The 26064-nt window shown below is 42.5% G+C and overlaps 2 protein-coding genes and 1 non-coding gene across 3 annotated transcripts; 1 reads left to right on the top strand and 2 right to left on the bottom strand.

Moving 5' to 3' along the window:
• Positions 1–5640: 5640 nt before the first annotated feature.
• LOC121841551 (zinc finger protein 501-like) lies at positions 5641–12893 on the bottom strand. The gene is made up of 3 exons (XM_042310641.1): positions 12824–12893; positions 11573–11716; positions 5641–7049 (listed from the first exon to the last, which is right to left on the bottom strand). Exons 1-3 carry the CDS (start codon positions 12891–12893, stop codon positions 6076–6078), a joined length of 1188 nt encoding a protein of 395 aa, XP_042166575.1. The 3' UTR covers positions 5641–6075.
• Positions 10603–10675, top strand: trnak-uuu. The gene has a single exon. It is a non-coding gene; the product is annotated as a tRNA-Lys (tRNA).
• A 1299-nt stretch (positions 12894–14192) lies between the features above and the next one.
• Positions 14193–22888, bottom strand: LOC112230437 (zinc finger protein 530-like). Its single transcript, XM_042310881.1, has 2 exons — positions 22249–22888; positions 14193–14532 (listed from the first exon to the last, which is right to left on the bottom strand). The coding sequence occupies exons 1-2, from the start codon at positions 22544–22546 to the stop codon at positions 14267–14269; spliced, it is 564 nt and encodes a 187-aa protein (XP_042166815.1). The 5' UTR covers positions 22547–22888; the 3' UTR covers positions 14193–14266.
• Between the last annotated feature and the right edge of the window lie 3176 nt (positions 22889–26064).

Below are 26064 nucleotides of genomic sequence, written 5' to 3'. Positions count from 1 at the left end.
GAGATGCCCGCTACGGGCGCAGGACTCCCTGCCTGCCTGACCTCCTCGTACAGGTGCCTGTGGTCTAAACCTACTCGGGCAACTTCAACCTCGGGGTGCGCACGCAGCCACTTGGCCGCATGACCAAAGTGCCACGGCAGCTGTTCCACCCGAGGACCCGTGTTAGCCCACACCATTACGCTTCTCGCCTGATACGAGAAGAACACCCGCAGGAGGTAACCGGACGGGTGTATCACTGGCTGAGCAAGCTCCGCTAACAAGAAAGAAACAAAAATTGAGTCCAGCTTGAGGGGGAAATGTGGTACCCCCCTACCTCCCTCCCCGATGGGACAGATCATGCGTGCCCTGGCGACCCACTCGCACCTGCCACTCCACATAAACTGAAACACAAGCCTCACTAGAGGCCTCCTCAGACAAGCCGGCAATGGGTAGATGTATGCCAAATACAAAAGAGACGGCAACACATCCACCTTTAGGACCAGGACTTTGCCCATAAAAGACAAATACCTAGCCTTCCACATTGCTAGCTTCCTCTGTACCACTGCGATACGCATGTTCCAGTTTAGCGTCGCTGAGCCGGAGGTCTCAAAATGAACCCCGAGAATCCTCAGGGCCCCTTCACAGAGAGATAACCCCCCAGGCACATCCGTTCTACCGCGCCATCTTCCGAAAAACTTGACGGAAGACTTTGCATGGTTCAGAACTGCTCCCGACGCTCGGGTGAAATCCCCAAAGATGGCAAGGGACCTTGTCAGGCACGAGTCCTTGCACAACAGCAAGGAAGTGTCGTCGGCGTACTGCGTCATCTTAACACGCAGCCCACCACTTCCAGGGATCAACAAGCCTTCCACCCCTGTGTCTGCCCTAATGGCAGCCCCCAGAGGCTCCATGTACAGAACGAAGAGGAGAGCCGAGAGTGGGCATCCCTGCCTGACCCCAGACGAGAGGTCAAAACGTCACCTAAGTGACTATTTACACTAACTCGACACCCCGCTCCGACATATAAAGTACGGATCCATCCTATAAACTTCTCCCCAAATCCTAATCTACCTAACACCCTGAATAGAAAAGATCTATTCACGCGATCAAAAGCTTTCGCCTGATCTAGCGCTGCTACCATTAAAGGCAGCCCTCTATCTTCAACCCAAGCGATGGAATCCCTGATCAACTGTAGGTTCCATCTTATAGAGCGGCCCTCTACCCCGACGTCTGATCCTCGTGGATGACGTAGGGAAGGGCTGTGCGCAACCGGTCTGCTAAAACCTTTGCAAGAATCTTGTAATCTACGCACAGCATGGTCAATGGCCGCCAGTTGCCAAGGTCAGTTGCTTCCCCCTTCTTATAAAGAAGTGACAGCACACCAACAGCCATTGATCCCCCCGGGACCCCCGTCTCAAGGATGGCCTTCAAGACTTCGAGAACCACTGGTCCAAGTATACCCCAAAACTTGAGGTAAAACTCAGCCGGCAGCCCATCCATCCCAGGCACCTTCCCTTTTCCCATCCTCCTAAGAGCGCTCTCAACCTCTTCTAGTGAGATCTGGGCCTCCATCACGTCTCTAATGTCCTCTGGCAACCGCCGGGACAAGTGTTCTAAAAACACGTTTCCCTGCTCTACATCTATTTCCCTTTCCTTAAATAAACCTTGGAAATGATCAGTTGTCACCCTGACCATTTCCTCTGGTTTACTTACTATACTACCATTTTCTTCCCTAACTCCATGCATTACCTTCCTACTCTGCCTGGCCCTAACCGACTTAAAGAACATAGCGGAACAAGTCTCATTATGTTCTAGAAAGCCACTATGCGCACGCTCCAGGAAAGCTCGAGCCTTCTGCTCCTGCAGCTCCCTGAGCTGCGCCTTTAGGGCTGCGAATCTAGTCAATCGACCCGCCGAGGTTGCCTGCCTCGTACTCGAGTTCAATTAACCTTTGGATACGATCCACCTCCCTCCTTTCCTCCCTTTTTTTCCTTCTACAATATCCTATTATAAAAGCCCTAATCCTCACCTTAACTAAATCCCACCACTCTAACACCCCCTCGCACATGGACCGGAGGCCGTCAAGCCTCCGAAAGAAACAAAAAAATGCGTCAACGAAAGCCTGCTCCTCCAGTATATCCCGATCTAACTTCCAGAACCCCCTACCGAAGAGGCAGACTGGCGACCCCACCTGCAGGAACACCCCGTCTTGATCCGTGAAGAAAACAGGCAACAGCCGCCCAGACAACTGACCCAAAGACCTGGATACAAAAATGTAGTCGAGCCTCCGCGCAACCCCCCTGGAGTTGCGCCGTGTAGGACCGACCATTGCCGGAGTAGTGTGCAGGCCACCATCAACCAGACCATGGCAAGCCATTAGCCCAGAGATGGCACCTGCACTGCTATCACCGCCTACCGCTAAATTAAAGTCTCCTCCTATCACCAAGTGCCTGTTTGTAACACACAGGGGCGCCAGACAGTCCACCATCTCCCTCCTGTTTGCCGCCACCTGTGGCCCATACACCCCAATTAACCTATATCTAGCTTCTCTAAACTTAACATCTATCCCCAAAACTCTACCCTGCATTATTACAAAAGTGTTCTCTATTTTAACCTCTCTATGCCCACACAAAATCCCTACTCCTGTTGAGTGCACCCCTCCTATGCCCCAAAAAGATTCCCCCTTATCCCACTCCCTCTTAAATCTACACACATCCCCACCATCCCTCAGGTGAACCTCCTGTAAAAAACAGAAATCAAACCCCACACCCTCAAAATAACAAAAAACCGCCCTCCTTTTAACATTATCCCTTAACCCCCTAACATTTAGACTAAAAAAAGAAACAGAACTATTCGTTTAATTATTTACAACAAATAAAAAAAATTAAAAAAAAATAAAACCAGGAGACTCACCCGATGCTCCCCTGGTCCATCTCCACCGGCGGGGACGTCCTCTCCTCTCCTGACGCCCCCCCCGTCCTCCATCCCAACCCATGACCCAGGCAGTGTGTTGGGTCCTCCCTCCCCACCCACCATCCCCCCCTCCCTGTTTGCCTCGGGGCTGCATGTAGGGGACCCCATCTCCTCAAACAGGAGTTGGGATCCCTCTAGCAAACAGCCCACCGACCCCTCATTGGAGTCATCCACTAAAATGCAAGGGGCTGAGGCAAACCGGGAGGACAAATTACCCCCCCCGCCACTCTCTTAGCCCCCCCTCCCCCTCCACACCCCCTCCCTCTCACTTCCTGCCAAGCTCCCCCTCTTCATCCCTTTCTTCTTTGGTGAAGGAGGTAGCGGGGAGACACAACGTCCCATCCCCGCTAACTCCTCCACCAAATCCCTCATTTTGACCTCGAGGAAGCCTGGCAGGCTGTCCCCCACTCCTTCCCCCATCTCCCCCCCCCTCCCACCCCCTCCACTCCCACCTCCCTCCTCCCTCCTTCTCCGTCACTGTCCCTGTCACTGTCCCCGTTCCCTCTTCCACTCCTTCTCGCACCACTGTCCCCTTCACCGCTCCTTTACGTTCTTCTGCCTTCTTTTCCTTCTCCTCTTCTTTTCCACTCTTTCCATCCTCTTTTCTTGCCTTCTTTTCCCCTGTGCCATCCGTACAATCTGCACGCGTCCTTTCTTTCCTCCCCCCATCCCCCGCTCCCCCCCAGCTGCAGACGCGTATGACCTGTGACGATCCGGGCAATCACGCCACAGGTGTTCTCTGGAGCCACACCCGTGGCAAGCCTTGGGCTCGTCACACTCCCTGGCCTCGTGCTCTTCCGACCCACAAAAACGACATTTATTGTTACTGCACGAGGCCAGGGTATGGCCGTAGGCCATAACAACGCCTGCAGAACGGGGGCTGACGTGCATAGTATAGGGTTCCCCTGTCAGCCCCCAGGGAGAACATTGCCGGAGGATGGAGGTAGCCATCCACACTTTTCGGGGACTTTCTGAGTAACGCCTGGAAGCCTCTCTTCCCATTCCAGAAACCCAGGGAGTCCCTGAGGTACCTCGCTGAGGAGACATTGTCCATGTACCTCCCCAGAAAGGCCCTCACTTCTTCGTCCTTCACGTGCGGATTGTACATGGTTACGGTGACCACCCTGAAGTTGTTTCTTGCCAGGCTGGTCACCGTGTAATGACACAGGGGACCTTCTTCTTTCCCTTCTGTCACCGTCTTCATAATCTCATTGTGTTTTTCTTCCAAATATAGGGTTACATCAAACCCCTTCTCCATTGGGTTCCCCTGAAGGCATAGAACATCTTTAACCTTAAATTTTAGGTGCCCCATTAGGATGTTCCTCCCGAAGGTTTCTCTCCCCCAAGGCTCCATCTCTTTTCCCCGCCAAGAAAAGCGCACCGTGTTGGCCAGTCCAATCCCCGGAACCGACGGTCCAGATGTACTTTGCGCCATCTCCTCACGGACGATGGCGCACCCGTCCCACCACCTCAAACTTATAAACAGGAAGCAAATAACCAAAAAAGGTGGAGAAACTAAAGGTGTTGACTCTCCACATCTATCAAGACAACTGGAGCACTGGGCCAGACACTCTTAAATAGAACCTGGACCAGCTCAGGTGAAACACCTTCCCACTAACGAGATGGAGAAGCCAGCAGAGAGCTGTTGCATTACCAACACACTGTTTGATATCTATGTCCATCTTCTCAAGGGTCTGTTTCACAAGGTCCACAAAGTACTGTCCAATCGATGACTCACAGTCAATGACCGCAATGAGTCTCTTGTGGACAACATCAGTGACATATCGCAGAACTACTGCACACTGGTCTTTGGATGTTAAATCCTGTGTTGTGTCCATTCGTATTGAGAACATCCCTGCCTTTCTCACTTCAACAGCAACTGTCTGCTGAATCAACATTCTGATGGCTTCAATTACTTTAAATCAAATCAAATCAAATTTATTTATATAGCCCTTCGTACATCAGCTGATATCTCAAAGTGCTGTACAGAAACCCAGCCTAAAACCCCAAACAGTAAGCAATGCAGGTGTAGAAGCACGGTGGCTAGGAAAAACTCCCTAGAATGGCCAAAACCTAGGAAGAAACCTAGAGAGGAACCAGGCTATGTGGGGTGGCCAGTCCTCTTCTGGCTGTGCTGGGTGGAGATTATAACAGAACATGGCCAAGATTTTCAAATGTTCATAAGTGACCAAAAATCCAACCTAGATGCCCTCAATCTCACACAAATTATCAAGGAACCCACCAGATACAACCCTAAAAATATGTCTGTAAACAATAGTTGGAAAAATTACGTGTCATGCACAAAGTAGATGTCCTAGCCGACTTGCCAAAACTATAGGTTGTTAACAAGAAATTTGTGGAGTGGTTGAAAAACTAGTATTAATAACTCCAACCGAAGTGTATGTAAACTTCCGACTTCAACTGTAATTGTACCCAAAAATTGTCAGTTGGTTGCTTAAATAAATATGATTACTAATGTAAGTATGAAATATAAATACCAAATGTACACCCCTTTGTTAATATGTATTGGCAATAATTAACAGTGGTGAGGCATGGAATAATAAAATATGTATCTTTTGTCAGGCTGAATGTTTGAAATATGAGGTTATTTGAGTCATGCTTCTTCAGTAGTGGAATAAAGACAATTAGCACTTGGATGTTGTAAATAAATACTGGAGTGATGTAGGATTAATAATAAAATTGATTATAGACCCATTTATTATACTGCGTCCATGTGTTTAGGCTGCAAGTACGTTGAAAAAACGAAATCTTCTCAACTAAAACCAAACGTGTACTGGACGTCGGGCAGTCTTCTTTTCAACATTTTTTCAATTACATTTTGCTAGGGTGGGATAGCCCAATGTCAAAACACAGTTTTAATGTGTCCAAATCAATAGAACAGGGGACAAACGTTTAGGGTTCTACATTGTGACATCATTAAAATACTCCTACTACAATGTATAAACATTCTACATTGTGACATTATTAAAATACTCCTACTACAATGTATAAACATTCTACATTGTGACATTATTTAATTGATATCAGGAAACAACTCCTTCAATGTATGTATTTTCTAATGTTTTATCAGATCGTTTATCAGAGTATCCACATCGATCACAGCTATAAGGTTTCTCTCCTGTGTGTTCTCTGGTGTATCTTCAGATAGCCAGATGTACCAAAACTCTTCCCACATTGATCACAACAAAAATATTTATCTCCTGTGTGTGTTCTCTGGTGCCTCTTCAGATAGCCAATTGATACAAAATTCTTCCCACATTGAGTACAGCCATAAGCTGTCTCTTCTGTGTGTGTTCTCTTGTGTGATTTCAGGCCACCTGACTGAGTAAAACTCTTCCCACATTGAGTACAGCTATAAGGTTTTTCTCCTGTGTGTGTTCTTTGGTGTGATATCAGGCTGGTTGACTGGGTAAAACTCTTCCCACATTGAGTACAGCTATAAGGTTTATCTCCTGTGTGTGTTCTCTGGTGTGATTTTAAACATCCTGAAGTACCAAAACTCTTTCCACAGTCAGGGCAGCTAAAAGGTTTCTCTCCTGTGTGTGTTCTCTGATGTTTAGTCAGACTGCCAGCTTTAGTAAAACTATTCCCACATTGATCACAGCTATAAGGTTTATCTCCTGTGTGTGTTCTCTGGTGTGATTTTAAACATCCTGAAGTACCAAAACTCTTTCCACAGTCAGAGCAGCTAAAATTTTTCTCTCCTGTGTGGATTCTCTGGTGAATTTTAATGCCTGATGCGGTGGTAAATCTCTTCCCACATTGAGCACAGCTATAAGGTTTCTCTCCTGTGTGGATTCTCTGGTGAATTTTAATGCCTGATGAGGTGGTGAATCTCTTCCCACATTGAGCACAGTTATAAGGTTTCTCTCCTGTATGGATTCTCTGATGTCTTTTGAGGTCTGCTGAGGAGGTGAATCTCTTCCCACAGTCAGAGCAGTGGTGAGTTCTCTTCCCTGTGGGTCTCTGCTGGTGTTTGTTGAGGTGTTCTGATCGGGAGGAACTCTTCTCTGCCTCGTCAGCATCATGAGGTTGTTGAGGCTCCCCAGAGGATCCACGATAGTCCCGTCTCTCTCCTGTGTGAACAAAAAAGTCAGACAAATGGTTAAAGGCCCACAACACCAGAAATCCACTAGAAAAAGGTGATGCCCAGAGCATAACCATGATTTTGTATAACAATTGTCATCTGTAATGAATGCTAAAATCATTTGACCATTGTCTTAAGACAGTCAAGTGAGCAACAATAGTCATATTTTGTCTTGTTTACACATTAATAATAACATTGATGATTGTAGGCTAGAAATAAGTCATTACAGTTGCTGAATCCCTAAGCAGTGTGCCAGGCGCATTTGGTCTCCAATACAGGCCCCTTTCTGTGTTTGCTAACAATTGCGGCACGAGGGCAATGCACAAACAATTTGGTTGTAGAAACTCCTCCCTGCTAATGAGTAAACCGATAGTTATGGATGTAGTATATCTGGTAATGAGGAAACAACTAGTTATGGATGTAGTATATATGCTAATGAGGAAACCACTAGTTATGGATGTAGTATATCTGCTAATGAGGAAACCACTAGTTATCGATGAAGTATATCTGCATGGAGCCATAATGGTGAGCGAAGATTTTAGTTTTCACAATGTATTCTGAATATTACAGTAGGACGTTACCTAACAACGTTACCGAACAATAACATAGACCTACTGTAAGGACCCATAACTTCACCTAACAATAACATAGACCTACTGTAGGACCCATAACTTTACCTTACAACAACAAAGACCTAGGACTATAAATAATTTAATATTTCAGGTGAAACATGGACAATAAAATGTCTTTGTCATGACATTTCATAACCTGATAATTTTGTGAATAATCCCACTAGGCTACTCTGTAACGTGTTATCATTCTAAATGTCCTGAATAAGAAAATAGCTCTGTGTATTGTACAATAGCCTGTCCATCAAGGAACAGTTCTCTACACATTATGAGCCAAGTATTTCTGTGTCCAAACAGACTAATGAGACCCTACTGTAAATCAAGCAGACAATAACAAATGATAAACATTCATTTGTTAGGGATGTTGGATCCAACGTGGAGCACGGCATAACTGTCGTGATGTTTGCATGTCGTGATGTTTGTCATGTGACTGGCATTCAGACAATGATTTCCTGGATCAGCTGATGATAGTTGAACATGTGACTGTAACTGAACAGCAACAGTATTAAGAATTATGTTTAATTATTGAAGAATCGCATTAATGACAGTATCCATTGGGGTGTTGTCAATAAAGTTAAGGTAACTCTCGGTTAGAACCATTGGATTTAGCAAACTGAAATTATTTAGGATTTCTCAAAGTAATTTTTTCTTCACCTCAAACAGCAAGTAAACAAAGTCTTATCAGAATCAATTACGAATGACAATAGTTGCTCAAAGTATTTAAAATATATTTCCAACTCTCGATAACCACTCGGCATTGAAAGGGAAAATGAAATTCTCTGATCCAGTGGAAATGTCATAAAATCCCTGATGACTTTTTATTCTTTGCACAAATAGCCTAGAGCTGTGTCAGTACAAAACTCACTAGAGCGGGAATCTTGAGGGCACAGAATATTTTATACAGTGTTGCAAGCTTGCTATTGCTAGTTTTGGACGACCCAGTTGATAGTTGATACAATGTTTCAAGTTGGTTGTAGACAGGCCAAGTGCATCCAATAATGTGATTTATAAAGGACATTTATTTTTAACAGGATATTTAACTGCAGGCTGCAATGTTTTTATTTGCTTTATTTATGTTTACAATAAAAAATGACCTTTAGATCTGTATAATTTTCATTTAGATAGTTGATTTTATTAAACACATGGGGTGTGTCTATATATGAAAAAAATACACGTTATAACATTTTACCCAATCGTTTGGTAGAATGAACAGACGACTCTTGGTTGACCAAGATATATTTTAGTTGGCGACAGCACTAGAACATGACTTCTGCCGAGTCTGCCGAGTGGTGCAGCGGTCAAAGGCACTGCAACTCAGAGCTTGCGGCGTCACTACAGACACCCTGGTTCGAATCACACAGTTCAGACAACTTCCCTTTTCCCACATTTTGTTTTGGTAGTCTTATTCTAATAATTATTACAATTAAAATAAATCCTCATTAATCTACACAAAATAGACAAAAATGAAAACAGGTTTTTAGAAATGTTTGCTCATTTATTAAAAATGAAACACAAATACCTTGTTTACGCAAGTATTCAGATCCTTTGCTATGAGACTTCAGGTGAATCCTGTTTCCATTAATCATCCTTGAGATGTATCTACAACTTGAGTGGAGTCCACCTGTGGTAAATTTAATTGATTGGACATGATTTGGAAGGCACACACCTGTCTATATAAGGTCCCACAGTTGACAGTGCATGTTAGAGCAAGCCATGAGGTCGAACGAATTGTCCGTAGAGCTCCAAGACAAGATTGTGTCAAGGCACAAATATGGGGAAGGGTGCCAAAAATGTCTGCAGCATTGAATGTCCCCAAGAACACAGTGGCCTCCAACATTCTTAAATGGAAGACGTTTAAAGCAACTAAGAGCTCCAAAGTTCCTCTGTGGAGATGGAAGAACTTTCCAGAAGGACAACCATCACTGCAGCACTCCACCAATCAGACCTTGATGATAGAGTGGTCAGGTGGAAACCACTCCTCAGTAAAAGGCACATGACAGCCTGCTCGGAGTTTGCCAAAATGCACCTCAAGGACTCTCAGACCACGAGTCATGTCTGGAGGAAACCTGGCACCTTCCGTACGGTGGAGCATGGTCGTGGTAGCATCATGCTGTGGGGATCTTTTTCAGCAGCAGGGACTGGGAGACTAGTCAGGATCGAGGGAAATATTAACGGAGCAAAGTGCAGAGAGATCCTTGATGAAAGACCTGCTCCAGAGTGCTCAGGACCTCAGACTGGGGCAAAGGTTCACCGTCCAACAGGACAACTGAATGTCCTTGAGTGGCCCAGCCAGAGCCCGGACTTGAGCCCGATCTAACATCTCTGGAGAGATTTGAAAAATAGCTGTGCAGTGATGTTCCCCATCCAACTTGACAGAGCTAGAGAGGATCTGCAGAGAAGGATGGGACAAACTCCACAAATGCGGGTATGCCAAATAAATGAGCTAAATTAAAGTTTTTTTAAACTAATTTAAACTCCCTGTTCGAAGACTGATTTAAGTATCATCTGATTTAGGAATTTGCAGTGAGCCAGGCTTTTGTGAGAAACAATTGTCATCTAAAGCAGCATTGGTTTGGTCGTTTTCATGCAAGATTTGTACTGTAAAGCCACATTGGTACTTGTGCTGATTCATTGACTTCGCTTTGTAAAGGCAGCTATTGCACACATAAGAAACCTGACCACAACGTGATTTGAACACGCAACCTTCTGATGTGGAGTCAGCCGTGCAACCGATGCGCCACAAGGTCTGGGATAAATTGCTTTTTTGAAGGGTTGCCTAGTTCAGATTTCGTTGATTGTATCATTTGGAATGGAGGCCTGGTTTTCTGGGGATATGTACCATCTGACAATGCCCCCTCGTCAGTCCGTGCCTCTGCCCGGCAGGTTAGGTGTATGAAAATAAGCAAATTTAGAGCTTGGATAGTTCAGTCAGTAGAGCATCAGGCTTTTAATCTGAGGGTCCAGGGTTCAAGTCCCTGTTTGGGCTTTGCTTCAATCTTCACCCTCCTTCAGTAGGCAGTCTTTCTATACTTTAATTTTCTATTACTTTCCATGACATGTTCACCTGTGGACAATAAACTCCCAGAGCCAAAACAGCTTAGTCTGAAAACTTTAGGATTTTTAATCTGAACCTCCAGGTTTAACCTTCCTGGCGCAGGCGTTCCGCTAGCCAACCACCTCGACAACATCCAGTGTAATTGCAGAGTGCCAAATTCAAAATGCAGAAATGGTCATAATAAACATTCACAAAAATACACGTTATACAATGGTTTAAAGATTAACTTCTTGTTAATCCAGCGTCTTTGTCAGATTTCAAAGAGGCTTTATGGTGAAAGCATACCATGCGCTTATCTGAGGACAGCGCCTCGCTTACAAAAGCATACAAACATTTTCCAACCAAATAGAGGAGTCATGAAAGTCAGTAATGGCTGGAGAAATGCAACCATCCATGATATCAACATTCTAGTTTTATCCATGTTTTGAGTATATACGGTGTTTGTTTATATTAACTGACGAACATTGGAGTAAAAAAAAGCTTATATTTTGGGTTCTGATGGGGTACAACAGTTGAACTAAGTTCATGAGGCATTTATAAGTGAATTCTTCAAGAAACAGGTGGGTACATATCATTAATGTATAAGTCCCAAAATGGATGTAACAACTGCTGATTGCCCCTTTAAGACTACATATTGGGCTAATCTAATAGGAGATATTGATGAATACAGTATTTCAGGCATTTCATCAATTGTTAACGTTTTGTTGATGGTCCACTCTTGATGTTCTACACGTTACAGTGTAGCTTCAGCCATTCCTACAGAACAACATTAAAGTGTAGAACCCCTTTACTGCATATTGGTTCAATGATTGCAGAGACGGTACTTACTGGTGTTAAACAGATATACAACCTCCTCTTTCACTCCAAAAACTGCATCCTCCTCTTTCTCTGCCTCCTCTTCTTTTACTGTAACATCATCCTCCTCTTTCACTCTGAACGAGTCTTCCACTTCTTTCACTGAAACGTCTTTCTCTTCTTCTTTCACGGTAACAGCCTCACCCTCTACTTGTTTTTGTATTGTAACATCTTTCTCTTCCTCCTCCTCTTTCACCAGAGCTTCTTTCTCCGTCCAGTAGACCACCTCTTCTTTATCAGGAGAGTAGCTTAGTGAACTCATGGTCGGAGATGTTAGCTAGTTAGCATTAGCGACTAGCCTAGTTCTAAGCTAACTTAGCAAACCAGCTAGCTGACAAACAACGTAAATATATATTTAAATGGGCCAACAAGTACATACGACAGAAGTGTGTTTAATACACAGCGACTAATATACACCAAAACAGTGTAAAGAGCATGAATGTTGTAGCTATGTTTGCTAGAAAGCTACACAGGTGTCTGACTAGCTGTTGTTGTTGAAGGAGCGTACCGTCCACTAGATTATTCGTCACACAGGCAGCGTCGCCTGAACCTAAAATATGCACATTGCCATCTGCTGACTGGAGTGGGCAACGCAGTTGATGAACCAAACGTTTATTTTTCATTTATTTCATAAACGTTTAATATTATATTAAGTCGTTCAAAGAGAAGCATGTGTTGATCGATTCGTGTTTAATGAGTGAGAATTTAAAACTATATTACACCCAGTACACATTTTAATGAGTGAGAAATTAAAACAAACTTTTCACCCACTACATATTTGCATTGAAGCATAATTCTGACATGGATCATTTTGACCCCAGAGGCATATCTTTTATCATAGCCAAAATGTGGTTTATTCAATTCTATTCAATTTTTCACTACTTTGTCAATCAACTTGTTAGTAAATCTAAATCATGGTTTAGTGTTTCTGTATCAATATGGACTTTTAAATAATTAAAATCCTTTGGAGTCATTTTGACCCCAGGCAAAAGCACCTTTGATAAATAGGACATTTATTTCAAATCAAAATCAAATCACATTTTATTGGTCACATACACATGTTTAGCAGATATTATTGCGGGTGTAGCGAAATGCTTGTGTTTCAAGCTCTGACAGTGCAGTAATATCTAACAAGTAATATCTAACCATTTCACAACATATACCCAATACACACACATCTAAGTATTCGAATCTAGGTTTCTCTGTAGACATGATCCATCCCACCAAAGGGTGGAGGGGCACCTGTATCGGTGGTTTTGACCAGATAAACACCTGCAGATATAGTGCCTCCCATGTTCTCTCCTACGATTGGATTTTTCTAGACCATTTCTATACCCCATAATGACATCACAAAATCCCATAATAAAAAAACAAAAATAGGTTTTTAGACATTGTTGCACATTTATTTACAGTATTCAGACCCTTTACTGTGAGACTCGAAATTGAGCTCAGATGCATCCTGATTCCATTGATCACCCGTGAGATTTTTCTACAACTTGTTTGGAGTCCACCTGTGGTAAATTCAATTGATTGGACACGATTTGGAAAGGCACACGCCTGTCTATATAAAGTCCCACAGGTAACCAAGCCACGGGGTCAAAGGAATTGTCCGTAGAGCTCTGAGACAGGATTGTGGCGAGGCACAGATCTGGGGAAGGGTACCAAAACATTTCTGCAGCATTGAAGGTCCCCAAGAACACAGTGGCCTCCATCATACATCATGGAAGAAGTTTATTATTATTTGAAGTCTTGCATGTCATCTACTTTGATGCTTATTGTCATTTTCAAATCTGTGAATAAAGGATCCCCATTAGTTCCTGCCAAGGCAGCAGCTACTCTGCCTGGGGTCCAGCAAAATAAAGGCAGTTATACAATTTTAAAAACATTACAACAGATTCACAACACACGGTGTGCCCTCAGTCACGTTGTCCTAGAGAGATTTACATGGTTATTTACATGGTTATCAAAACATCACACCAGGGTGAGCCTAAACAAAACACAGCTCTATGGGAAAAATGAATGGTGGATAAACGATTGGAGCCATTTCCCTGTTTGACCTGTAGTTGTTATGGATATTATGACTCTACAGCGCCCCAAAGTGGACAAGTCACAATATGTTCCATTGATAAAGCACACTTTATTTAACCTCCATGTCATCTTGTTTTTACATGGCGTTGTAGATTGTAGTGGTATACAGAACGTATTTTTGATGTTTTCAATGTATTTTTAATCCTTTCAAACAATGGATTAATTGATTAATTAACATTACAAAAAGTAAACTCAAGTCTGACAGTCCAAACAAAAACACAAATTCGCAGTCAAAAACACAAGTCAGAACACAGTCTCTCTATTCTCTCATGTGTTTTCAGGTCCTCTGACTGGGAAAATGTCTTTTCACAATGAGAGCAGTGGTATATCTTCTCCTCCTGTGTATTAGTATGTTGGAAAGGCTTTACGCCTGTGTGTTTTCTCTCATGCTTTTTTAGACTCCCTGACCACCTAAAACTCTTTTCACACTGGGAACAATGGAAAGTATTTTCTCCTGTGTGTATTCTCTCATGCGTTGTCAGGCTCACTAACCACCTAAAACTGTTCCCACAGTGAGAACAATGATAAGGCTTCTCTCCAGTGTGTATTCTCTCATGCTTTTTCAGGACCCATAACCACCTAAAACTCTTTCCACAGTGGGAGCAGTGATAAGGCTTCTCTCCTGTGTGTTTTCTCATGCCCAACCAGGGCCCCGAACTGAGTAAAATTCTTTCCACAGTGGGAACAGTGGTAGGGCTTTTCTCCTGTATGTATTCTCTCATGCATTTTCAGGCTCCCAAACCACCTAAAACTCTTTCCACAGTGGGAGCAGTGGTGTTGGTTAGGCGTCTCCAGGTCTGTTTCCTCTGAGGAACTCTTCCCGCTGTCAGAGTCTGGTCTCTCTCCTGCCAAAGACAAACAGATTATTTAGTTAAACAGAGAGACCTGAATGACACCTGCATTAAATAAATAAGATCCCTCAATAACCTGAGGTCAGTTTTCACAACATTACATCATTAAAAATAAACTTGGTGACAGTGAGATTTAAAAACAAATGATGTAGAGCTCCAAATCTAATTCCTCAGGGAATGTCTTGATGTCATAATAAGAGCTCTATAATAATAGATAATGTGATGTTTTAGGCTGAGCAGAGCTCTATAATAATAGATAATGTCATGTTTATAGGCTGAACAAAGCTCTTTTATAATAGATAATGTCATGTGTATAGGCTGAGCAGAGCTCTTTTATAATAGATAATGTCATGTGTATAGGCTGAACAGAGCTCTTTTATAATAGATAATGTCATTAATCTGCCCTTGAGTTGCGTTCCCATGCAAAACTAGACAGATAGCTAACAACTAAGTCTTCAATAAAACTCCCAAGGCATGACTTTTCTTGAATGAATATATTGAAAACGTTTATGTTGTGAAACTGCAAAATACAGAAAAGAATATACTTTAGTATTCAATTCACACCGACATACTGTAGCTGTACATTATACATTTGAAGTTGCATAAATACAAAGCACGTGCTAAGGTACCATGCATCTGGCATGATGCCAAACCATATAGCTAATTGTTACTCATATGGTAATTGGCTCCTTTCATTACTCTAATAATGTTTGTAGCTGCTTCTATGCGTGCAGAACAAATTCTCTACTTCCTGTTTGCGTAGTCTTTCTAAGTACCAGAAACATCCACTAGGCGGCAAATAACACCATTGAACACAATGAAAATCCAATTTAACCATTGTAATAAAATAATCTGTTACCTTCTAACAGGATGGCAGCACACTCCCCGCCTGGTATAATGAAATTGTGCCACTATGAAATAAAACATATCAAGAAACAAATAATGTCCTTTCTATTTTTATCTTTTGTCTCTAGGATGCTTCAGAAAGAAGAACAACAATATCTGAGATTGGTCTCAGAAACACCTTAGCAGCTCCTTGCTTGACAATTTTTAGTTCTACTTTCCTAACCTTTTTGTTAGTACTGGGAAAGGTTTTTACCACAAGCCCGACTGGCCAGTCATTTCTGTGTGCCTGACTGTCTTTCAATAAGACAACATCTCCCACTTTTACATTTGGCTTTTCTGCTGTCCCTTTTCTACGTCTCTGCAGCGTTGTCAGGTACTCTTGTCTCCACCTTTTCCAAAAGGTGTCAGCGAGACACTGAACTTGCTTCCACTTTTTCCATTTCTCTTCTTTTTCTGTGGGAAGAGGGGCATCCCACTCACTCTGATCAGAAGAGAGTTCTCTTGATTAAGGCTTTACCTTGCATGGTTATTGGAGCCACGAACCCAAGGGGTCATAAAGACTATTCACTGTGGACAGGATGCCTCTCCGCGTAAAAGGCTTCTCATTGTGGGACACCTGGAATGAGAAGCTGTCTGTTTCCAGGTTCCAGGAAAGTCCCAGACTCCGTTGAAAGGGGAGAGGATCCACTCCTAGGTCCAGATCTTTTAAGTCTTTTGCACGGTCCTCCATAGGGAAGGCTTCCATAACTGTTTTGCTATTGGATGCAATCTTGTGTAGTTTCATGTTGGACTCCGCCAACATTGCTTGTGTTTTTCTTAGAATGTTGATAGCTTCTTCTGTAGTAACTACTGATGTCAGACCATCATCGACGTAGAAGTTCCTCACTACATATTGCTTGGGTTCTGACCCGTGTTCCATCTCACCCTGTAGCGCTGCTCGTCTCATGCAGTAGATGGCTACGGCTGGTGAAGGGCTGTTCCCAAATACATGGACTTTCATCCTGTATTTGTGACAGGTTAAAGGAAATATTCATAGCCTGTTATACATTAAAAAGTATTAGTAAGTTCATAGTATGTGAGGATCTTAAAACATCTAAGGTTAAAAAGAAGATGCATTCAGTATTAGTTGATAGAGATTGATAACATTCATATAATTGTGTTAAAATCTGTCAAAGGGTACGAATTGTGAGAGTAATGTGTAAACGTTATATTGATTACTTTATTTTGTGGTGCCTAAAAGTGTTCATCTGTCATCTACGAAATGCTCTTAATCTATGAGCCGGAGATCGATTGCTCTGGTCTCCACCCATATTCCTGGGGAAAATCGAGGTCTTTTCTCATTGAACTAAACGTTGAATTAAGAATACAACACCGTATCACTCTCGTGATTATTTCTCCCCTGTTTTCAGGTACTTTATTGATGATAAAAATAGTAATTTAAATGTTATAACTCACTAACATGTCAAGAGTGTTTAAGGTGTGTCTTAGTAACGTCTTGAGGAAGTTAGAGTTAAGTTTGAAGAGAGTAATATTAGCCCTGCTCGGTTGAAGTGAAGAATAGCATCGTACTGAGAGTAGCTGCCATTTTATGTCGATTGTGAATGAACATGTACGTTGTTAATAAGATATTTTGCTGTGTTATTTGTATAATGGTTTTTCTGTTGTTTTGTAATGTGTTACTTTTGTGAAATGATTGAACTAAACGTTGAATTGAGAATACAACACCGTATCACTCTCGTGATTATTTCTCCCCTGTTTTCAGGGGCATAACATATTCAGTTATGTTTCTATTTGGGTTGCTATCTTCATACCAGAGAAACCTTAAGTAATCTCTGTGATCCTCACGTACACCAAAACAGTAAAACATTTGTTGCCCATCTGCTGTTAGTGCAATGCAATCCTTGCGGAAACGCATTAGGACACCCAAGAGTGTGTTGTTTAAGTCTGGACCACTGAGCAGAACATCGTTAAGTGACACGCCTTGACACTTAGCACTGGAGTCAAATACTACTCTTATTTGTTCAGGCTTTTGTGGATGGATAAACACCAAATATGGGCAGATACCAACGTTCTTCGTCTCCCTCTAGTGCCTGTGAAGGATCGGCTTGGTCGTTATCCAGCATCTTTTGCATGAAGTCAATAAAATGACGCTTCATGTCAGGCTTTTTGTCTAAAGTCCTGCGAAGTGATGTGAGATGGTTCATGGACTGCTCCCTGTTATTAGGAAGGCGACGTCTAGCGGGGGGAAAGGGTAGTGGAGCCACCCAGTTGTTTCCATCATCCTGGAAAACCTGTTTGTCCATAATGTCCAAGAAGGCTTTGTCCTCCACTGATGGTGCTGGTTTATCTTCGTCTTGTGTTTTGTCGAACACGAAACATCCCAGGCTGTCTGTGTTCACAGTTGTGCTTGGATCTCTCGAATGCACTGTAGAGGGAGAGATGTGTTTCTGAGCTACGCTGTTGTAGTTCTCTTTTACCTGGATGATGTCAGGGCAAGGGCTCAGATAGGATGTGCGACCATTTTGAAGTATGTTTGTCCTGAACACGTTAACATTGGCTGGTCGGTGAGCCGTTCCCAGACAGACCTCACCCACGACGACCCACCCGAGGTCGAGTCGCTGTGCATAAGGAGTGTTGTGGGGCCCATTGATTTGCTCTCGTACCTTGTGTACCCTTAAGATGTCTCGTCCTAAGAGCAGGAGGATGGGAGAGTCTGGGTGTACACAGCTGGAATTTTGTCCATAACTGGTTGCAGATGGGGATGATGATACGCAATGTCGGGGGAGGGAATCTCCATCCTATCATCTGGCATCATATCACACTCTATCAGAGTAGGGAGAGTGAGCTGAATGTGTCCATCTATAGACTCCACCATGAAGTTGACGGCTCTCCTGCCTAAAGTCTCTGTTACCCCAGAACACGTCTTCATGGTGTATGGAGCAGAGTTGTCATTGATGTTGAAGAGATTGAAAAACTCTGTCTTGGCCAGAGATTTGTTACTCTGTTCATCAAGCACTACATACATTTTGACAGCTTTCTCTCTTTTCCCAGCCGGATAAGCTTTGACTAGGCATATTTTTGAACATGATCTTGGATTGACTGCCTCACCACAGATCTCCGTACACTTTGAGGTGACAGATAGAAGAGCATCGTCACCTTGCTCCCTGCCATGCTCGGTCTTTGCTGTAGCGGTGTCTGTATTTGAAGGGGCTGGGCCTGGATGCAGAGCAGCAAGATGTCTGTCACTGTCGCACTCAGAGCACTTGATTGAAACCTTACAGTCTTTAGCTCTGTGCTGAGTTGACCCACAACATCAGAAACAAATGCCATTGTCTTTGAGATATGATTTGCGCTCATCTAGAGTTTTGTATCTAAACCCACAACACTTTTTAAGAAGATGAGGCTTGTTATGTATTGGGCAGTGATGGTCAGGGTTTTCAACCTTTGTCTTACTGGGTTTGGTTTGGTGGTCTGAGGCCTCAGATGACGCATCTGTCTTGTATACATTCACAGGTGTCTTGCTGCTGTACCTGGCAGGTTTCTCACTTTTCATGGACACCTGGTTAGTTGAGGTGTAGAGGGTGAAGCTGGGGTCATTTCTAATTTTCGCCTGGTTCCTGATGAATCTCGAGAAGAACGAGAATGGTGGGAATGCTACCCGATAGTCCTCCTTATATTTGGATCCCTGTGCTATCCATTTTTCTTGTAAACTGAATGGAAGTTTCTCTACAATAGGGTTTACCCCCCGAGATGTGTCCAGATAAGCGAGGCCTTGAAGGTACCCTTCTACTTTAACACACTCCAGTTCAAGAAGAATGTCACCTAGTTCTCTTAGTTTGTGATTGTCTTTGTTAGCCAGTTTTGGAAAATCATCAATTTTCTTCAACAGTGCATTCTCGATCACTTCGGGTGTACCATAGCACTCTTCTAGTCGTTGCCAGACCATGTTAAGTCCTGCTGTTGCGTTGAAAATATGGACAGATCTAATTCTGTTTGCTTGCTCAGACGACTCTGCCCCTAGCCACTTGGTAATTAGATCTAACTCTTCCCTGGCTGATAAATTCAAGTCTCTGGTCGCATTGAGAAAGGATGCTTTCCATGCCCAATCATTTTCAGGGCGATCATCAAACTTCAGGAGTCCGGAAATCACCATCTCACGGCGTAGGAGGTACTTGATGAGGTCTGGTGCCACTTGTGACTCAGGGACGTTTTGTGTGTGTGACTGGAAGTGGGCTTGCTTTCCATTTCCACCATGCTGCTGTTCATTTCTTTTGAACAGAGAGTCTCTGCTCATGTTCTGTTTGCTACTTTCTTGATTATGGCATGTAGCTGGGTCAACACTAACCTCTTGTTTCTCCACTTCAAATGGAAGTTCAGCAAAGTAGGGCCTAGCATGTTGTTGCACATACTCACATGTACGTTGGACTGGACTTAAGGGCTGTGTCCCTGTGTCTAGTTCTTTGCGAAGCTCTCTGCGTTCTGATTCTACAGCTTCTTCAAAGGCTGCAGCTTCAGCCAACGCAGCAGCAGCTGCTCTCTCAACTTGGAGAACATATAAACTTGCCTCGAGGTCAGCTTTTTGCTTCAACAAGCTGGCCTCTATTTCTGCCTTTTGTTTCATCACAGAAGCTTCCTTCTCAGCATAGGAGACTTGTGCACGTGCTGCGTCCGCCTTGGCGCGTGCTTTGACGGCTGCAGAACTCGCCGTTGAGGATCTGCTTGACTGTTTTGATGACCTTGATCTTGTAGATTGAGACTTGGTCCCAATGTGCTGAAGAGGCTCTTCCATCTCTCTCTGTTGAACACCTGGCTCTGGTTGTTGCATCGTAGACTGCTGGTCTTCCCTAGGATAAGAGGCTTTGTTGGCTGATGAACGAAGAAACATAACCACCGTGTGCAGTTATTCTTGTGCTTGAGCCCACTGTGATGATGTTTTTTCACTATTCTGCCCTTGAGTTGCGTTCCCATGCAAAACTAGACAGATAGCTAACAACTAAGTCTTCAATAAAACTCCCAAGGCATAACTTTTCTTGAATGAATATATTGAAAACGTTTATGTTGTGAAACTGCAAAATACAGAAAAGAATATACTTTAGTATTCAATTCACACCGACATACTGTAGCTGTACATTATACATTTGAAGTTGCATAAATACAAAGCACGTGCTAAGGTACCATGCATCTGGCATGATGCCAAACCATATAGCTAATTGTTACTCATATGGTAATTGGCTCCTTTCATTACTCTAATAATGTACAACCATTTATGTAGAATAACAAAGCATATTACACTAGGAACAGTAACAAAACTACAGTATTGTATATTTTACAATTCGTTTGCATGACGCACGAGCAAAGTAATACAGCTAACGACATACATTTAAAGGCATTGCAATTTGTGAGTAAATGCAACCAACCAACATTGATATGTAAGCAACTCTATCAATAACAAGATTATCATCATTAACTAAATTCTTGAATCGAACTTACAAACAAATATTTTCCAAGGCTGAAGCGTGACAAGAAATAACTACATTGAAAGACCTGCACCGTAGCGCTGTTTGTAGCTGCTTCTATGCGTGCAGAACAAATTCTCTACTTCCTGTTTGCGTAGTCTTTCTAAGTACCAGAAACATCCACTACGGGGGAAATAACACCATTGAACACAATGAAAATCCAATTTAACCATTGTAATAAAATAATCTGTTACCTTCTAACAGGATGGCAGCACAGTCATGTTTATAGGCTGAGCAGAGCTCTATAATAATAGATAATGTCATGTTTATAGGCTGAGCAGAGCTCTATAATAATAGATAATGTCATGTTTATAGGCTTAGCAGAGCTCTATAATAATAGATAATGTTATGTTTATAGACTGAGCTCTTATCTATCTATAGCTTGACAACATTCAGCTGTTTTCGTGATATGTATTATCTAACACTTACAATATCTTTCCTTTTTGGTTACTAAGCAGTTATATCAACATTTAGCAACTACGTTAAACTAGCAACATTAGCAAACTGTTAGCTATATTTCAGGTTAAAAGTTGGATATTAAATTAAATGTGTCACGCAGTCTAATTTTACAATATACAGAATGTTGCACAAAATGTGTACATATTACTCTTTTGAAATCTCTCTTAACCAACTTAACCAAAACCTAACTTAACTTACATGAATCGCAATGAAAATCAGTGGTCAGCTAACTAGACGGGTGTATGTAGTCGTAGTTAATATTATTTTTGTTTCTTGTTGACTAATTTAATTGAAAGAAGCCTTATGTATTTTACATTAAAGGGCCAATGCAGATGTTTTTAATCTCAACATCAAATAATTTCTGGGTAATGATGAAGTCGCTTCCTGGTTTTGTTTTCAAAGATGTCCACTGTCTGGGTGTTCACTCCCCCACAGATGACAATAGCAACAAACATCACCCCCCCAAGGGTTACAATAGCAACACACATCACCCCCAAGGGTTACTATAGCAACACACATCACTCCCCACGGTTTACTATAGCAAAACACATCACCCCCACTGGTTACTATAGCAACACACATCACCCCCCCGCGGGTTACTAGAGCAACATACATCACCCCCACGGGTTACTATAAGCAACACACATCCCGTGTCATTTATATCTTGTTTGTCAATTCTGAGTGACATTAAAGTTGTGAATTTGCTCATCCATTGTTAAGGTTTTGTTGGTGACCTGCTCTTTGGTGGTATACACATCTTACAGTGTAGTTATCAATTCCTACATTAAATCATAACATATTCAAGCATAAACATTCAGCAGAATGCTGCTTTAAAAACACGCAACAGTTCAACAATAGTTTGTGCTCCTGTTTTTAAGACAGTACTTACTGGTTTTAATCAGATCACCTGTCTCCTCCTCCTGTTCTTCATTCTCCTCTTTCAATGTGACAGTCATCTCCCCTTCCTCCTCTTTCACTCCAAAAATTGCATCCTCCTCCTCTTTCACTCTGAGCGCGTCTTCCTCTTCTTTCACTGTAACAGCCTCAACCTCTACTTCTTGTTTTACTGTCACATCATCCTCTTCTTCCTTCTCCTCTTTCACAACAATGTTCAGCCCCAGAGCTTCTTTCTCCGTCCAGCAGACACCCTCTTCTTTAACAGGAGGGGGGTAGTTTAGAGACCCCATGGTCGGTGATGTTAGCCAGCTAACCTAGCTAGTTAGCCAGCTAGTTAGCCAGCTAGTTAGCCAGCTAACCTAGCTAGTTAGCCAGTTAGCCAGCTAACCTAGCTAGTTAATATGCTAATTTATCAAGCCAGCTACCGTTACCTGACGAAACGGAAATATGACATTAAATTGGGAAACTAGTTATATGACAGAATTATGCTTAAAATACAGAGGAAAATATACACCGAAGCAGTCTGAACAGCTTGAATGTATCGGCTAGGAAGCTACCGAGGTGGCTGACTAGATGTTGTTGTAGAAGAGTGCCGTCCACGGGATTATACGTCATGCTGATCCCGTCGCCGGAAAGACGCGCATCGCCTGAAAGACTCACATCGCCACCTGTTGACTGGAGTGGGAAACGCAGATAAATGTTTATTTTATTTCCAGGCAAAAAGTGCATTTTTACATTTATTTCATTAAATAATAATATAATAGTCAGACAACTGCAGATTTGTAATAAGTATGAATTTTAAAACTACTTCTAAATGATGCCAACCCAACAGATGTTTCTACTACATAGAATATTGACCAATGAGGTGGGTCTTTCCACATTCTACCAACCCAACAGATGTTTCTACTATGAAGCAACGCTTTCAGGTTGATTAAAGTTTAATTCCCAAATAGCCTATACAGGTTTGGTCATTATCAGGTGTTGGAGCATTGAAAGATGATGCACAACAACGGTTTCTTCCAGGAAACAACAACTCCAATAACCACTGCGGTCTAAATAACTGTAAAGTACGTCACCGTCGAAATGACTACCGCTACAATCGACCTGTTCACAAAACATGGGTATTGGGATGTGACCTCATTGATCTGCCAGTAAGATATGTTGACATGGGATCTGACCTCATTGATCTGTCAGTAAGCTATGTTTACATGGGTATTGGGATCTAACCTCATTGATCTGTCAGTAAGCTATGTTTACATGGGTATTGGGATCTCAGCTATAGTATAATCCAGTCTTACCAGCTAGAAGTGTAATGAACCTTGTCTGATAGCCAATCAACCGTGTCCTGAGCCTGTCGCCTGCAGTCCGTATTTTATTTATCGTAAAGTTACACAGGGTCCACGAGCCATATTAATAATTACTGCATAATAATAATAATAATACTAATTAATAATACTAATACTAATACTAATACATAATAATAATTACCAGCACATTGTCTAGGAAGGTATTGCTCCTAGGCCGTCAATTAGTTGTTAACTGACTCGTCAATTTAAATAAAGGAAGAAAAAGAAGGGAATATGTTCCATCATCCATTGGTATAATTGAACTGCAATGACCATAATGCAGTGCGTGCCCACTTGTCTTGTCTGTTTATTTTACACCTGCTATGTAAAAAAGACCGAAAAATGCATGATGGTCAATGCTATCTGGAATCCTTGGGAAATCCCTACCCTAAACCCTAACCTTAACCCCTAACTTAACCAATTTAAATGTCAACTTCAACGGACTAGGGACGTCCCGAGGATGTATCTCTACCTGAAAATAAATTATGTAAGTGATTGATAGTTGGTATTCAGCAGTCATAAATCCTAATTTACTTTAATGAACTACTAAAATAGTGATTTTGTCAAACAGCATAGACAGCAGCTCTACACTTTTTTTGACTGACTGATCCTTCCATCCCTCCTCAGCCTTCCTCTCCTCTGAAGACCCAGTGAGGGTGGAGCTCAGTCAGAGAGCTGTTGAGGGATTGGTTAGGATGAACAGTTCTACAGCCAGAGAGGTGAAAGGTCACACATGGTTTAGATGGTAAATGTTTATGTCCCCTTAGTGGTTCATCACATAAGCAAAAGGGAATATGTTCCATCATCTATGTTTATGTACATTAGTGCAAATTGTCCACTGACATGGGTGTCATTTCTCACCCCTTTCACCTGTATGAGTTATTTTCCCCTCAGACAGACATTTGTTTTTGCTATTATGAAGGTCATTTGTGTAGAATGTACTTTTCCCCACTCATTCACCCCACCTCTTTACGTTGCTTATTTATATTTAGTGGCCTGACTGCATCCAGACGATGTCAAAAGCCCATCCTGGTAGATCTGAACCTAATGCAGCTTGGAGTGATCAGATGACAGAAGTCACATTTAGGTGCCAGGTGTAACTGAGGTCGTTGATGCTCCATATCTTTTAGTGTTTTATATAATATAACTAAATGTGTTTATTTCTGTGTTGCAGGGGCAGTCAAGAACATGATTTAAGAGGAGCTGTGGGAGACCACCTCAAGCCCCTGGTAGAGTCGGGGGTGGTGTTTACCACTCCACCACGCCTTCAGCAGGCTGGAGAAGTCAGATTGATACGGTTTTTCATACTAAGTTGGACTAAGATGTGTTGCTCTGCACATATTTCTTCATTGGTCATTGGGTTACAATATGTTCAAATCAAGCTGTATTTATACAGCACATTTCAGACATGGATGCAACACAATGGCTTCACAAAGAAAATAAACTGAAATATTTACCACAACAAAATAAAAAAAACAGAAGAATAACTGAAAGATTAATGAGCATTGTAAAGAAATGTCATTGATTAAAATATTAATTGGATGCAATATCCAACCCAAAATATAAGCTTGTTTTTCTCCAACAGCAACAAAAAAATAAATAGAAAGGGAACTTCACAGACAACAACCACAACTAAACAGGTGGGGTTTTAGGAGGGGTTCTGAAAGACACTATGGGGGTGTCCACTGAAAGTTGACTAGTAACAACAACTGGGACTTAAAAGACAGCCACTAAATCTGCCCAAGAAGAGGCAAACAAAAGAAAAACCCCACCAAACTTAAAGACAGGAAGCAAACCAAAATGGTGGTGGTTAAAATAATTTATTACAATCAATACCATTCATACTATTACAAAATCATAATTCTCATTCATTCTTAATAAAATTCTATTTACAAAAACATCAAACAAAAACAAACCTCAGGGGAGCATCGTCCCTCCCCGTCATACCTAACCAATACCTAACCCTTTCCCTATCTCCCCTTCCCTAATCTATCCCCTTACCAAACTCACTCTAACACTCCCAGCCCTAAACCCCCTTTCCACCTCTCCCGTGCCGCATGCTTCCCCCACTTCCTCTCCTCCCTCTTCATCCTCCCCCTCAAATCACCTTCCACCCTTCTCACTATCCCTTCCACCCCCAATCTCTCCCTGTCTTGACTAAATTCTTCCTGGCTTCCCACAGTCCCTTTTAAAGAGACTCATGAGAAGCCAGAGCAGAAACCTGTCCCTATCCGTTCCCTTTGCTCTCCCTACGCCTCTCTCTAGCCTAGCCCATGTCAAAACAAAATCACTCCTAACCACACCTAGCATCACCCGTGCCCTAGCCCATACTAGTCCGGCAAAGGCACAGTCCCAGAAGGCATGGCGCACAGTCTCCTCCCTGCCACAAGCAGATCTTGGACAGGTGGGGGATCGCACCAAACTATACCGGTACAAGATGGAAAGTACCGGCAAACGCTTAT

The sequence above is a fragment of the Oncorhynchus tshawytscha genome, linkage group LG32, assembly GCF_018296145.1.
Source record: "Oncorhynchus tshawytscha isolate Ot180627B linkage group LG32, Otsh_v2.0, whole genome shotgun sequence".
Taxonomy (NCBI): Eukaryota; Metazoa; Chordata; class Actinopteri; order Salmoniformes; family Salmonidae; genus Oncorhynchus; species Oncorhynchus tshawytscha.
The sequence above is the reverse complement of the archived record's forward strand: the minus strand, read 5'-3'. Positions and strand labels throughout refer to the sequence as shown.